Here is a 15,289-nt window from a genome sequence, read left to right on the forward strand (position 1 = left end):
AAAGTCATCTTCTCTTATCTTGGCATTTCGTTATGACAAATTGGCTTTCGCATCAAGACAAGATATGATCGTGGAAATTTGTGAGAACCAATAGTCGATTCGCACAAACAACGTCTCTATTCCGAATCAAAACTAGAATTATGCTTGAAGTATGATGTTTGACTCCTGATGTGATACTGCAAGTCTCTGATACAGTGGATCACAGGGGATTGACCTGCAAAATTAACATTTCAATGCTCATATTATTTAATGAATCCAAAAAAGAATAAAGTGAAACATGAAAAGTATGAGTTTATCTTTAAGTGAATTATTTATGTCTTTAGATCAAATTAGTTATTGAACTTTTTAGGGCTGTTCAAAAAATTCATAAAATTGTACTGAACTATAGAACCGAACCGAACTGTTGTTAAGTAATTGAACCGTTCTCTTTGATTTATGAATCGAACTATAGCTTTTCAAACAATTCGATAACTAAATTGAATTGTTAACCGAAGTAAAATATATCGAACCGAACCACACAACCCATATTTATAGTTGGTTATGTTAGAACTTTGGTTAGTGATATTTTTCATTGATATTTTATTACTAATATTAGAACTTTAGTTCAACGATAATTTCTTCCAATTAATAATATTTAGTATTAAATTTTTTATATAGGTGATAAATGTGGTAAAAATAAATTGAACTTTGAATCAATTATGTAAAGAAAAATTGAACGTGAATATTGCAGTAATACGCTTCCTCTATCTTATTGCATGAATACGTTAGTGTTTTGATTTCTTTTAAGCCAGAGATTAATTAACAGATAATTAAGAATTCTCAAACCTTTTATAATATGAAGCGGGTAAAAACACCGTCAATAAATAAAAAATTACAAACCATTTATAAACTACGATCAATATTTTGATTTAAACAAACAACACAACATTACATATTAGATAAAAATAATTTTAAAAATCTGTAATTTACATTACATAATGGTGAAAAAAAATAATATTTACTAAAATAATTTTAAAAAATTTGAAATAATTTTTTATTAGAAAAATTCAAAAAACATGTAATGATTTTGTTCAAACATAACAATCGGTTCTTTTAAAAAATATTACTAATAATTTGGTACGATTCAGAATTAAAAATCGGTATACTAACCAATTGTTTGGTTCAATTCGACTATAAATAAATTTTAATAATTCAGTTCAATTCTTGTAATTATTTGTTATGATTCGATTAGGTACAATTCAAATCTCTTAATAAACTATATAAACTATACATGAACACTCCTAAAACTTTATGTGAAGTTGTAATTGAGTCTAACAATCCTAAAACTTTATGTGAAGTTGTAATTGAGTCTCCCTTTAATGGGTCTTGACCGGCCCAGAACACTTCTCATAGTAGGAAATTAGTAACAAATATGTCACGCCCATTACTATAAATTTAACATGAGTGATGTAAATATATGTGACGTCAATAAATTGGCATTATTATACATTAGCATGCATAAAATTTCAAATTTTTTCCTTCAAATTATCAATATCGTACACCCCTTTCTACATATCCAAGGACTTGCAATTCAAACCAAACAGTTACATAACAACACGACAAGTAAGGTGCAAAAGACACGTGTGTCTTTAAAAATTCCACTTTGACGGCAACAACAATATTACAACGTACGATCACATAAATGGATCTTCGATATGTTTCTCTCAAATAATGACGTCTCTAAACTGACGTTTCTATTTTCCCATTAACTTTAGACTTTCATCAAAGTTAGTTACATTATATATATTGCTTTAATCTCTCTCTATTCATTCCATTCCATCACACTTGTTCCTTTCCTATATATCATACACCCACTTTCACAACAATTCACAATTTCATCCTATTCTTAAATCTTAACCTACCTATAACCTAGCTCATCTTAAAAGGAAAAAAAAAAACAAAGATTAATTGATTATTAATAATATCTTATCTATAATGGATCATTTGAGAAATGATCAACCTTCTACCTGTCCAACCAAAGTTGAAAGAAGACTTGTGGAGAAAAACAGAAGAAATCAGATGAAGATTCTCTACACCAAACTCAACTCTCTTCTCCCTAACTATAGCCCTACGGTTTGTAATTCTCTCTCTTTATATTAAACCTAGCTAAAAGTTAGTTACTTATTGTTCTTGTTTGATTTGATTGTTAATATATTATGTATAATGTAGGAGTTGGCGTTGGCATTACCGGACCAAGTAGATGAAGCCATAAACTATATAAAGTGTTTAGAGGCAAATGTGAAGATGGCTGAGGAGAAGAAAGAGAGATTGTTAATGGAGAAGAAGAAAAGATCGCGTGAATGTTGTTTTGGTGTACCAAAATCGCCATGTTTCGAAATTCATGAATTTGGTTCTTCTCTGCAAGTCGTTCTAACGTGTGGTTTAGATAATCAGTTCATATTCTATGAAATTACTCGTGTGTTGCATGAAGAGAATGTAGATGTCAAGAGTGTCAATTCCTCGAGAATTGGAGATGATTCTTTCCTACATGTCGTGCATGCTGAGGTATATATCTGGTTTGTTAGTTACTTATAATTAAATGTTTGCATTTTCTTTAATTTGATATAGTAATTGATCATTTATTAATGCAGATTCCTCAGACTTGTGTTCAATTTGGAGCGACAAAAGTGAGTGAAAGATTGAGAATGTTTGTGAGTGGATCATCCAGTGATGTGGAAATACAGCCTCATGAGTTCTGGGATTTTGAAATTGGAAATGATGTATGGAGTTTCTAGGTAGAGTCATGGCTAGGAGTTTCATTGATTTAGAATAAAAGTTATTGAGGCAAGATAATAAGGAGTCCAAAATTTAAAATGAAGCAGTTAGTATTATTGGATGGACATCATTATATTTCTAGGTATATATTGTGTAGTGATGAAAAATATGTTCAAGATATTTTTGAATGCATCTACAATGTATCAAGTTATGTGATTCATTTCTCAGGGTATTGATAATGGTTGAACATACTAGACCAACAATTCATTTGTTTGAAATTGTTAGTGTTACTTAATTGACTTTGCTATTATATATGGAAGTGAACAGAAGGATAATGGTAATTGGGCTCTAGCTAGATATGTGTCACAATTTGTTGAAGATTCCAGAAAATATGTCACAAAATATTGTCAGTGATTGTGATACTTCACTAATCAATTTTTTGCAAAAATATTTTTCGCATCATATGTTTTAGTATTTTTTTTAATAAGCAACTCTTGAATAGAAAGAATGGAGTACTAGGGGTACTCAAACCCTTATAAGAAATTCAACGCAACGCAAAACGATCCTATAAGGGTTATGGAACCAATCATAAAAATTGGATTTAATTCTATCCCTAGATTCTATTGCCAACCACCACCACGAGAACCAAATGATCATGCAAACAATTCTTCAATATTGACAACGGCATTGTTGAATACTATATCGTTTCTATGCTTTCAAATGCCCTAACAAATTGTTAACCAAATTGCACCTGCCCTGTTCCTAGTCATTTTACTTGCCATTAATTCAATACTAATAATCAAATGGCTACAACAATCCTTGGTTAAAGACAAGTCTAACTCCAACCATCGACAAATCTTCAACCATAAAGACTTCAATTTAGGGCAGCACAGCATAATGTGGTTAAAAAATAAAAGTGTGTTGGATCAGTCCATACATAGCTTTGCTATGATTTTAAACAAGGCCCCCGCAAATGGACGGTGGAATTAGTTCTCTTGGATTAGTCAGTCGTAATGCCGGATATATCAAGATTTAAAAAATATATATAAATACAAGTGTGAGTAGGGGTGTACATGGGTTGAGTTGGACTGGGTTTGGCCTAACCCGTTATCCGACCCGTTCAAATTTTAATGGGTTGGGTTTGCTATCCAACCCGCTATTTCATTATCAAAACCAACCCGAACCAACCCGTGCATTTATGGGTTGGGTTGGGTTGGGTTCGTGGATTGTGTTTTAAATAAAATAATAATAAATTTTTTCAATTTAAAAATATTGTAACACAATTCCATACATTTATACGCATTTCTAACACACAAAATGGATGAAACACATCATATAATATCTAATAATATTTATCAACATGAGATAGCACTAGATAATAGTATAAAATTTCACAAGACACGTTATTTTTATAAAATACATAAGTTGGAAATATTACAAAAGAAAATAAGAAACAAAATTTAGTCTTACGTAAACTCAATTATTTAGTAATATTATTGGTGGGGAATACAACATTTTTAGAAAAATAACGGTTAGTACTGAGATAATAATATATATTTTTATTTAAAATGATAATAAAAAAATAAGAAATTACTAATGTGACATCAATGGGTTGGGTCAACGGGTTCACGGGTTGCAAAACTCAAACCCGATACCCGAACCAAAACTATATGGGTTGTTATGGGTTGGGTTGGGTATACCCGTAAATGAACGGGTCCGGGTAATTTATGGGTTGGGTTGGTTTGGGTTAACGGGTTCGTGGGTCAACCCGCATCCATAAACACCCCTAAGTGTGAGATGTAGAATTAAAGCAAATTTAAAAATAAATAAATAAATTAAAGGGCGAAGATGAGAAAATTGTCTAACTATACAAATATTGGAACCAATAATTGTCTAATAAATTTTTCTAGGAGTCATATATTGATTCTATCGTGCAATTAAAAAATGTGAGCGCAAAATTTCTAATTTTTCTAGGAGTCGTATATTGATTTTATCGTGCAATTCAATAATTGTTTTACCGGTAATTTTTAATAATTAATTATTGTCATCCAAGTAGGAGATTGTTAGATTAATTATTTAATTAATCAAATATGGATTGAAATAATTAATTATTAATTATTATGTTATGGTCAATATTATTAAACATTAATTATTGATGAATTATTTAATTGGGCATTATGCCTGAATGGACCGTAATGGGTTGGACCATTCAGTTAAGTCCAATGAGAGGTCCATGTCTTCAGCCGTTTAGTTATTTAAGCGTTGCCCCTTTAGACGATTAATATAGTGTGGAAACCTAAACGGCAATGAGGGTAATAATCCTCTCATATCACTTTTCTAACAGCACTCTCTCAAATCCTACAAGGTACACCGTTCTAATTATTCTTTATTACTCTATAATATAATAATGTGTTATAATTTGTATTTATGCAATTTAGTTAAATCCATCACTTAGATCCATAATTTTTACCAAAATATCTCCTAAATTGCATATCAAATTGATCTGCAACTTAACCTGCGTTGGAGACTTTTGTCAATACCATCATTGTGGCACTTTTAGTATTTTATCTTTTACTGAACTAGAGGTACCCTCAATTGCAGAAAAATGCTGGATGGATCGTCCATCTATCTATTTAAACAAAAAATAAATAAATAGTAAATAACAACAAGACATTAAAAACAACATTAGAAACAAGAACATATATTATTAAAATAATTAAAACCTATTACATTAAGCGAGCAACAACATATCTCGAACTATATATTACAAACAATATCATTAAGAACATCAAAATATATTACTAACATAATTAAACCGTATATTACATTAAAAACAACAACATATATTACAAACCTTATATTACATTAAAAATAACAACATATATTACCAACAACGACATTAAACTTTCAATAACATTATGGAGTATGTGTTTTTTCTTTATATAGTAAGAGCGATTTAAAATCGTCTAGGTAATGTTAGACGTGTTGTGCGGATAACCGCTAAATCTAACAAGATGGTGATCATCGCGTGTGGAGAGCGGAATTATCTATTTTTGAATGAATGAGAGATCATGTGCTTCATGTGCTTTACTTTTGACGAAACTTTTAGGCACTATGACTTTGGTCCTTACAAATGGTCCTGAACACTAAAAAACAATATTGAATTCGCAGGTCGATCCATAACTATCAACACCCGTACACGCCTCTCTCCATTCTTTCTTGCAAAGAACTTGGCATTCAAATTCAATTCAAGCCAAACAAAACAAAACAGAGACAGAGCATGAGATGTAGAACACGACATGTAAGGTACATAAAAACATGTGTGTCTTTGAATATTCCACTTGGACGGCAACAACAAATTACTACCAGTACGATGATATAAATGGATCTTCGATGTGTTTCTTTCATAACAATGACGTTTTTATTTTCCCATTAGCTTTTCACTTTCACTAAAAGTTTGATTTGATTATTATAATTTATTCATAATGTAGGAATTAGCGTTGGTGTTGCCATACCAAGTAAATGAAGCGATAAACTACATTAAGAGTCAGGTAAAAATATATTTTGGTCTTTTAACTATGCTCTTAGATTTATATTGGTTCCTTAATTTTCTTTTGTGTTACTTTGGTCTCTTAACTTCTAAAATGTTTTATTTTAGTGTTTTTTTGTCTAATTAGAGATAGATTTAGCGACCGATTTTAAAGTTTTTTGGTCGATAATTAGACAAGGACTAAAATGAAATATTTTGAAAGTTTCGAGACTAAGGTGACACGAAAAAAATTAAGGGACTAATATGAACCCAAGAGTATAATTAAGGGAACAAAATAAGTATTTTGCCTAAGAGTTTAGAGGCAAATTTGAAGATGGCTGAGGAGAAGAGAGATTGTTAATGGAGAAGAAGAAAAGGTCGCGTGAATGTTGTTTTGGTGTAAAAATCGCCTCGATTTGAAATCCATGGTATTGGTTTTAACTTGTGGTTTAGATAATTGGATCATTTCTATGAAATTATTCGTGTTGTATGAAGAGAATGTAGATGTCAAGAGTGTCAATTTCTCGACTATGTCGTGCATGAGAAATATATCTATCATGGTTTTAAATTGCAGCTGCAATAATGTTCATGTGATAGTCTTCACAACCGCAATCAGACCGCAACTGCAATGTGATTTAAAATCACGCATCTGGCCGCACTACCATAGCAAATAATTTCGTCCATGTTTCTTCAAGTATGTCAAAATTTCGGAACACCAAAACTCAATTTACTTATAATAATATAATGAAAAATCTTAATATATTTTTCAGCGGTGATTTTTAATCACCTCCCAATTAAAATTCACACTACAATAACCACACTGACCACAGTTGCAACACCTACAACCTCATCCGCAATCGCAACTGTAATTTAAATCCATGATATCTATATTTGCATCTGTTTAGTTACTTTCTTAATTAAATGTGAGCATTTTCTTTGATTTGATCTAGGAACTGTTTTTATTAATGCAGATTCCTCAGACTTATGTTCAATTTGGAGCGACAAAAATGAGTGAAAGATTGAAAAGGATTGTGAGTGGATCATCCAATTATATGGAAATACAGCTTCACGAGTTCTGGAATATTGAAATTGGAAATGATGTGTGGAGTTTCTAGATAGAGTCATCTCAATTACTAGGGTTTTCAAAAAATAAAATGTAAAATAAAATAATATTATATATACTAGATATTTGATAGAATAATTATGCTAAAGAATCCTGATAAGTTATTTTTTTTGTTGATATTTGTTTGATTTGATTACTTTGGTTAGTAAATCTTAGTTATAAGTTTGTTTAGAGTTGGTTTATCTTGTAACAAACTTGACTATTGTATTAATCGCTATACGAATTGAGAATGTAACCGCTTTAGTCAACAAGATGAAATTCTGATTTTTCAATATCTATTATGGTATCAATTGCCTTAGATTCAATCAATATCTTCAAGTCCTTTGAAGCTTCACTAGTGGCAATTGTTTAACAGCTTCAAAGAAGCTTAAAATAGTGGAAATTTCTTCGCCACTGTATCTATCAACCCTCATCAATGGGTGACTTTGCTAGCTCGTTTCAAGATTTGCAAGAACGAGCTTGCAACTCTCAGAATGTCATTACACAATTCACCAATTGGAGATCGTCCAAAAGCAATGAGTTTGGCTCCATATTATCAATCAAGCTTCTTGATAGCAATTTTTTGTGGAACCTATTATTGAAAGAGTCATTCTCCCAAACAAAATGCACTGTCAATCTTCAAATCCCACATAATATCAAAAACGAATCAGATCATTGAGCTGAAATCATTTCCGATGAATATGAAATGTGGATTGTGCAAGATCAAGCATTGTTCTTCCTAGGTGTTTTGTATGCAAACACGCATACGAAGTGTCGGACAAAGTCCATAAACACCCCAATGCTCTTATGAAAGCCAAAGTGCAACAACTTCGTTTGGAGATCATACCCACCATGAAAGTGAATCAATCAATCTCAGAGTATACCCTTCGAATCAAAGCCATCACGAGATCCCTTCTTGCAATTGGTGAACCTGTCATAGGAGAAAATCAAATTGATGCCATCTTTGAGGGTATAACAACTGTTTGTGTCCATGGCCATGGCGACAATGTTAGCATTAAGAACAGACTTGCATCGCAGTTGTGCGAAAAATATGGATATGTTGTTATTGATAGTTGGCATCGATATGATGAAGAGTCTCTACATCTTCCAATCATCAAGCATCTCATCTTGTGGCTCGAGATCAATGAGTTGCGTCAACTTCCATGAAATTTCATACCACTAACTCAAATCAACAACCTGCAACTACACTTAGCAACTCACAGCTCCTTTACTTTCACTCAGGAATTTATATGTACATTCAGAACTATACTCTTAAGTTTGGTTTAATTACTAAGGCGTGTACCATCATATAACTTCACACAAATGCATTTACACAAGTTACCCTTATTATGGTTTTAAGAAAGTTTGTGTAAGTAATAGTCAAAGTTTAGATATCCAATCAATTGGTTTATCTATGGAGACTCTACTTGAAGGATTCTGTGATGCAAATGGACTTTGCTGTTTTCCAAATTTTCCCTTGGAATCCTCAAGCTCTATGCCTCAAACTTTGAACCAAGTCTGCTTTCCCACTGTGAACAATGTTACACCTGATAACTTTGGTGATAATGTAGGTTCCATCAGTAGGTAATATTTTCATATCCAGTAAGACAACTCTTTATTTTTGCAGTTCGTGTTGTTTACTAAAGTCATGTAGATTGTACTCTCCTTTATCAAACAGTGTGTATCATTCTCCATTTGAAGTTATTCACATAGACTTATGGGACTTCTCCATTTGAAGTTATTCACACAGACTTATGGGGCTTTCCTTCTATCCTTCTACTCGTGGTTACTATTATTACATTACATTTGTTGATGCCTTTACTCGTTATATCTAGATTAACTTTCATATGCAAAATTCTGATGCCTTATATGATTTTAAACTATTCCATTTTGCTGTTAAAACACAACTTTAATGCTAACATTAAATTTAATGACATTGTTGAGAGGAAACATAGGCATATTAATGTAGATATGGGACTAACCCTCTTTGCTCATGCTTTTATACCTATCACTTATTGGGATAAGTGCTTCACTACCTCAGTTTACCTCATTAACAGACTACTAATAAAGGCCTTAACAAAATTCTCTTCTCCACTTCATGCCCTGCACAACTCATTACCTGACTATAAGTCCATCAAAACATTGGGTGTGCTTGTTTTCCTTTGATAAAACCATATATATAATCATAACAAACTTCAATTGAGAATATCTGAATGTGTCACAAGGGCTATAGATGCTTGAATGCAGGAGGGGGTAGTCTTTATCTCTAAAGATGTAATATTTAATGAAGCTAAATTCTCTTATATCTCTTTATTCTTTACTAGCTCAAGTACACACAAGTCATAAAAACCTTCCTCAAGCATGCTTAATATCTACGTGGTAATGCCAACTCTACTAAAAATAGCTCTACATCGAATCTGTATAATCATGACCTGTCTCACTCCTTATCTACCTTATCCTCCCCTATTTCTCCTAGGTGTGTTTGTGGACCATTTCACAGCCCTGAACCTGAACCAAATACTAGTTCACCTCAACCAACAGTACCTAACCCCATTGTTAATCCTACATCTCAATCTGATACATAGTGGCAGGTACCTGCTGAAATTATGTCCTACAACAGTAACAGTGACCCCAATTTCTCTTATGCATCTCGGTGTCACCTTAGTTCATCTAATGCCTCTCAATCACTCTCATTTCATAGTGGGAAACCACATACTCCCTTGTTGGAGAATGCACATACCCACATCATATGCAAACTAGAGGCAGAAGGCAATACAAAACCAAAGGTTTTTCTTGCCTATGTTGAACCTAACCCTGAAAACAAGCTCTCTCAACTTCAGAAATCAGAGGCCATGCTAAATGTGTATAAAGCTCTTATTTCCATCAACACTTGAACCCTCACAACCTTACCCCCACATAGAAAAGTTGTGGGATGTAAATGTGTTTCTAGAATCAAGGAAAATCCTGATAGAAGTATCAACGAATATAAAAGTCAGATTGGTTGGTAAAGATTATACTCAAGTCTCAACATGTCTTTGATTTCAACGAAGCGTTCTCCCTAGTGTCAAACCCACCACCAACCAAGTGATTTTCACCTTAATTGTCACATAAAAGTTTATACTTTAACAGATTGATATTAACAATGCCTTCTTGAATGACATTCTACAAGATGTGTTTTACAGCAACCTCCTGGGTTTGTCTCCAAAGACAAATCTCAGGTATCCAACTCAACAAGGCTTTATATTGAGCTTAAACAAACTCCAAAGTTTGGTATGAGAAGTTTTCTAATGCTCTTGTTCAGTTTGGCTTCAGACACATGTGTACTCACTCTTTCTTCATATATTCATCTCATGGTATCACTTTGTATGCATGGCCCTATGTGGATGATATTCTTATAATTAAATTCTCTTCTTAATTTGTGTATGAACATGTCAACAAACTTCATGACAAATGTGCTCTGGAGAAGCTAGGAAAACCATCATATTTTTTGGGCATTGAAGTCAATTATCAGTCCAATGGATTTATGTTGCTTACTCTATACAAATACATGAAAGATAAACCGCCAAGAGCACACAAGTGTGCTGCCAACGGTTTGTTCATCCCTATGTCAAGCCAATGCAAGCTAAGTAAGCATGGTACTAATGTGTTTAGTGATCCTCAATTATAAAGATCAATTATAGGGGCCTGCAGCATGTAATTATAGTGATCCTCAATTCTTAAAAATATATATATATATATACAATATCGAGATATTTAAGAATTATAATGACATCTCACATATCAATATGACTGATTACTCGGAATAAAATTACTAGATATAGATTGCAAAATTTTATTGCTTGTTTTGTTTTGTATTATTCTAATCATTGCATAGAATTGATGGCTGGTATACATTATGTGCATCAAAACTTCCACAAGAAGAAAACTTGGAATAGTAGTTGAAGGAAACTTAAATCAGTAAGAGGGTAGTATCCATCTGATATACTTTAGAGGTACACATTAGTGCTGGTACAGCTGCAGGTGCAAGCTAATTGCAAGAAATTTGAAACAAGCTTGTGCTAGAAAACAATGGTGGTGGATGCAAATTGTGATTTTCAGAATGTTAAAAGATTATGTTGTTAGGATTTCTCTTGCATGAAAAAAATTCTAATTGTGTGAATGTTGATCATAATGACTTTAACCTATAGCCGTGACAGAAGAATAACAAGACAATTTAAATAGAAAAGTCCCAGTTTTTGGAGTGCAGTGTTCTAAGTGAAATTTCTATCATTAACTTGCAAAACAGAAATGAGAATAATGTGTAAAACTTACAAACTGATACATAGTACATACATAAAATTAGAACACAAAAAAATTGCCTGATCATATTTTTGAATGGCCACAAAAATTCACATCTCAACAACCAGCTATTTTAGCTGAAAGATACAAAACTTTCAAAGAAATAGAAGTTTAATCATTATTTCTGCCCACATTTCTGATTTGTGATACGCCCCAAAACGCACTTATTCTACGAGTGTGACATGCTGGTACAAACTATCAAGTTCAGTTATCAAAGCAACCAAATCCAACTAACTAGATTAACATACTCCAATAAACTCTACATACCTAAGTCCTCTTCGGCATGTGCGGAGACCAATCAAATAAGCAATGCCTCCCAATCAAGTGTTTCACCGGCAAACATGGGAATAATATCTCCAAAAGGAAATGACAGACACTCAGGTACTCTCCAAGGTGATTTCCTCAGTCTAATCTTAGACTTGTTTCTGGGGATACCATAGAAGTCAGGTCCATTAAAACTTGTAAAAGCCTCCAGCTTGTCCAGTGCACCAGCCTAAACAGGCAACAATTTCATAAAACATTAAGCATAAACTCCACAAATTTCAGAGCATATTATGAGTTTTCCCATCAAGAGACATACAATTTATACTCAAATAAGAAAATCATCATATCTTAAAACACGCATGAGAGATGCATGTGAATAATTACCAAAACACAATTCTACAATATTACATCACCGCTATGTTTAACATAAGAGATACTTGCTTATTCTGCAAACCTTTTGGAAATAGTATTTTCATTTTTATAACAAAAGAATAGTTCACATTAATCTCAGAGAAACTCAAACATATCGCAATTAAATGAAATAAACATATCTCTTTCTTTTGAAATCTATCCATATGTATATTTGCAACATTGACATATTTAATTCAATATAAACTTATAATAAAAGTGTTACCTCTTCAAAAACCTTGGCATATAGTGATAGAGCGACCGGAGAGTTGTATATGCCAGCACATCCACAAGCACATTCCTTATTACGCCTATCATGTGGAGCACTATCAGTTCCGAGGAAAAATCGCTTGCTTCCACTAGTGATAGCTGACACAATAGCCTGTCCTAAAAAAGAGACAAAAGGAACACTTTGATCTAACATCTAAAAGTTGTAGAAACTCAGGAAAATAAGGGAAAAGAAACAAAGTAACATACTGTGGATCTCTCTTTTAAGCACGGGAAGACAATAATTGTGAGGTTGTAAACCACCTTGGAACAGAGCATTTCGATTGAGAAGAATATGCTGAGGTGTAACAGTTGCTGCTACATAACCTTGCAAAAATAGAAAATTATTAGAAAGATTTTACAACTAAACTAAGTACATACAGTAAAGCTCTCCCAAGTAATTTACTAGAATACCTTCTTTGCAAGACTCTACAAACTTAACGGCATCCATGGTAGTAATATGCTCCATCACAACCTTCAATTGCGGAAGCCTTTGAATTAAAGGCTCTAAAATTGTTTCAATAAAGACCTTTTCGCGATCAAAAATATCAACTTCTGGATTTGTGACTTCTCCATGAACCTGTCATGTATACTGATATAGATATAGATAAGAAAGTACAATGAAAAAGCATGAATAACAATTTAATAACATTGGAATAAAAAATCTTCAATCAGAAAAAGCATGATGAAACACATTTTGTACAACAGTATAAAAAAAGTAAAGAAATTACCAATAATGGTAAACCTTGGTGAACCATTTCCTCAAGAACAGAATAACAATTTCCAAAAAGATCTGTAACACCATCTTGAGAGTTTGTTGTAGCACCAGCAGGATATAGCTTCACACCATAAACAAATCCACTTTTTTCTGCCAATACACAAGTAGCAGCAACATCAAATATTAAACACAAAAATTAAATCAATAATTTAGGGTAAAATAAAAGTTCTTAAACTTGTGAGACAGTGATTACTGATTAGACTTACTTGCGAGTTGAATCTCATGAGGAGTGGTAGCATCAGTGAGGTAAAGTGTCATGAGAGGATTGAAATTGGAAGATTTAGGAATTGCTTTCAAAATTGAATCGCGATAAGAAATAGCGGAAGATGTGGTGGTGATAGGTGGCTTCAAATTGGGCATGATTATAGCTCTTCCGAAATGCTTTGCACTGTGAGGGGTTACGGCTTCGAGAAGAGCACCGTCGCGAAGATGGAGATGGAAATCATCCGGTTGTGTAATCGTTAGCTCCATCATTCTGCCTCCGTCGCCGTCCGCCGTAATCGCTAGCCCTCGGATGATTGGAAAAACAGAATTAAATAAAAACCGCCCTGAGGCGTCCGACCCGCTACGGATTAACCGGTTAAGTCGGGTTGGGCGGTTTAAAAAAATATGGTTTAAGATGGTTAGTGCCAGTCGGTTCCGGTTGAAGAAATTTTATCCATGGTGAACCGAATCCGACCCATTTGCAAAAAGCCCAATATTTCCAAACCAACACACATGCTTCAAACATATGAAACCCTAGTTCTAATTAGAGTTAGTAATTTGAGGGTAATGTTATATATCTTTACATATAACTATAATGTAATTGTCCTTCTCTCATTCAAATGTTTGACTATGATTGTGTTTGCAGCAAGAGTAAAAAGAAGCAATAAGAAGCTGTTTTAGGCACTATGCATGATGCAGCAGATACTATTAATGGCCTTATGACTTTGTGCTATTTTAGATCGATGGAAATGATTCTAACTAGGGCCATATGTAATATTTGAAGGCTCTAAATTATCGGTTGAATGTTAAAAACTGTTAAATTGGGTCATTTGCCTTACTTGAATGAAGGTATAGTTTGTAATATTTAAAAAAGAAAACTAAAATGTGAATAACTTATATACTCTGACTTTTTTATAATAAATATAAGGATCAATTAATCGAACAAATCGATTTATTTTAACCGATAAATCAATTAAACTGAATCTAATCAAACCGAATTAAAATTCAGTCGAAATTGAATCTAATATTTGCATCCGTGATTTGAGCCAGTTTATAATATTGGGCCCGAAATTCAAACCGCCGGTGTTCAGCCTTAAGAAAAACCGTTTGCAGGAGTGCAAAAAGGGGTATTGTTTTTTTTTCAAATGTTAAGATACAAAATATGATTTTTTTTTTTTTTAAGATAAATTCTTAGGTATCCATGATAAGTAATTGGGTAGTATTACATTTAGTGTAAATTGATATAAAAATTTAATTTATTTTAAAATAAATTAAAATAAAAAATTATGTGGCAAAAAATATTCTATTTGATTGGTTAAGGGTACAGATACCCAAATAAATTCAAAGGTATCGGAGGGTTCACCTTTTTTTAATGGTTCTCAATTTAGATCAGAACATTTCGTAATAATCTAAAAAATTCTTTATTTTATTTTTGTCACTTTTTATTTCTCTTTTTGACTAAAAAATCCATAATAATATAATTATTTAATTAAAATAATGTGAATATTTAATTAGTATTTGTTATGAGATGTTCTAAGATATTTTAAGAGACATACTAAAATATTTGAGAAAATCTCAATTCACCCTTGTATCTCTAAGCCACCTGGTGAAATTTCAATTTTGTCCACTATTTCTGTAGTTTCGG

General features: G+C 32.6%; 2 protein-coding genes across 3 annotated transcripts; one reads left to right on the forward strand and one right to left on the reverse strand.

Annotated features, from left to right (window-relative positions):
• Nucleotides 1-1,803: 1,803 nt before the first annotated feature.
• Nucleotides 1,804-3,142, forward strand: LOC131607208 (transcription factor bHLH162-like). The gene is made up of 3 exons (XM_058879229.1): nucleotides 1,804-2,112; nucleotides 2,209-2,544; nucleotides 2,631-3,142. Exons 1-3 carry the CDS (start codon nucleotides 1,975-1,977, stop codon nucleotides 2,772-2,774), a joined length of 618 nt encoding a protein of 205 aa, XP_058735212.1. The 5' UTR covers nucleotides 1,804-1,974; the 3' UTR covers nucleotides 2,775-3,142.
• An 8,491-nt stretch (nucleotides 3,143-11,633) lies between these two features.
• On the reverse strand, nucleotides 11,634-14,027 carry LOC131602317 (dihydroorotase, mitochondrial). Of its 2 annotated transcripts, XM_058874402.1 has the most exons (7): nucleotides 13,647-14,027; nucleotides 13,394-13,530; nucleotides 13,077-13,242; nucleotides 12,873-12,989; nucleotides 12,622-12,782; nucleotides 11,991-12,216; nucleotides 11,634-11,908 (listed from the first exon to the last, which is right to left on the reverse strand). In XM_058874402.1, the coding sequence occupies exons 1-6, from the start codon at nucleotides 13,912-13,914 to the stop codon at nucleotides 12,022-12,024; spliced, it is 1,044 nt and encodes a 347-aa protein (XP_058730385.1). In that variant the 5' UTR covers nucleotides 13,915-14,027; the 3' UTR covers nucleotides 11,634-11,908; nucleotides 11,991-12,021. The 2 variants fall into 2 exon arrangements, with proteins under 2 accessions (XP_058730385.1, XP_058730384.1); XM_058874401.1 differs by having other exon boundaries at nucleotides 11,634-12,216; nucleotides 13,647-14,025.
• Between the last annotated feature and the right edge of the window lie 1,262 nt (nucleotides 14,028-15,289).

The sequence above is a fragment of the Vicia villosa genome, linkage group LG5 (assembly GCF_029867415.1).
Source record: "Vicia villosa cultivar HV-30 ecotype Madison, WI linkage group LG5, Vvil1.0, whole genome shotgun sequence".
NCBI lineage: Eukaryota > Viridiplantae > Streptophyta > Magnoliopsida > Fabales > Fabaceae > Vicia > Vicia villosa.

Excerpts from the sequence above, each read along its gene's own strand:
- LOC131607208 (XM_058879229.1), top strand. The coding sequence starts at position 1,975 with ATGGATCATTTGAGAAATGATCAACCTTCTACCTGTCCAACCAAAGTT. Across the intron at positions 2,113-2,208 it reads TCCCTAACTATAGCCCTACG|GAGTTGGCGTTGGCATTACC; the intron begins GTTTGTAATTCT and ends TGTATAATGTAG. Across the intron at positions 2,545-2,630 it reads TACATGTCGTGCATGCTGAG|ATTCCTCAGACTTGTGTTCA; the intron begins GTATATATCTGG and ends TTATTAATGCAG.
- LOC131602317 (XM_058874402.1), bottom strand. The coding sequence starts at position 13,914 with ATGATGGAGCTAACGATTACACAACCGGATGATTTCCATCTCCATCTT. Across the intron at positions 12,990-13,076 it reads TGTAGAGTCTTGCAAAGAAG|GTTATGTAGCAGCAACTGTT; the intron begins GTATTCTAGTAA and ends TATTTTTGCAAG. Across the intron at positions 12,783-12,872 it reads GCTTAAAAGAGAGATCCACA|GACAGGCTATTGTGTCAGCT; the intron begins GTATGTTACTTT and ends TCTCTTTTTTAG.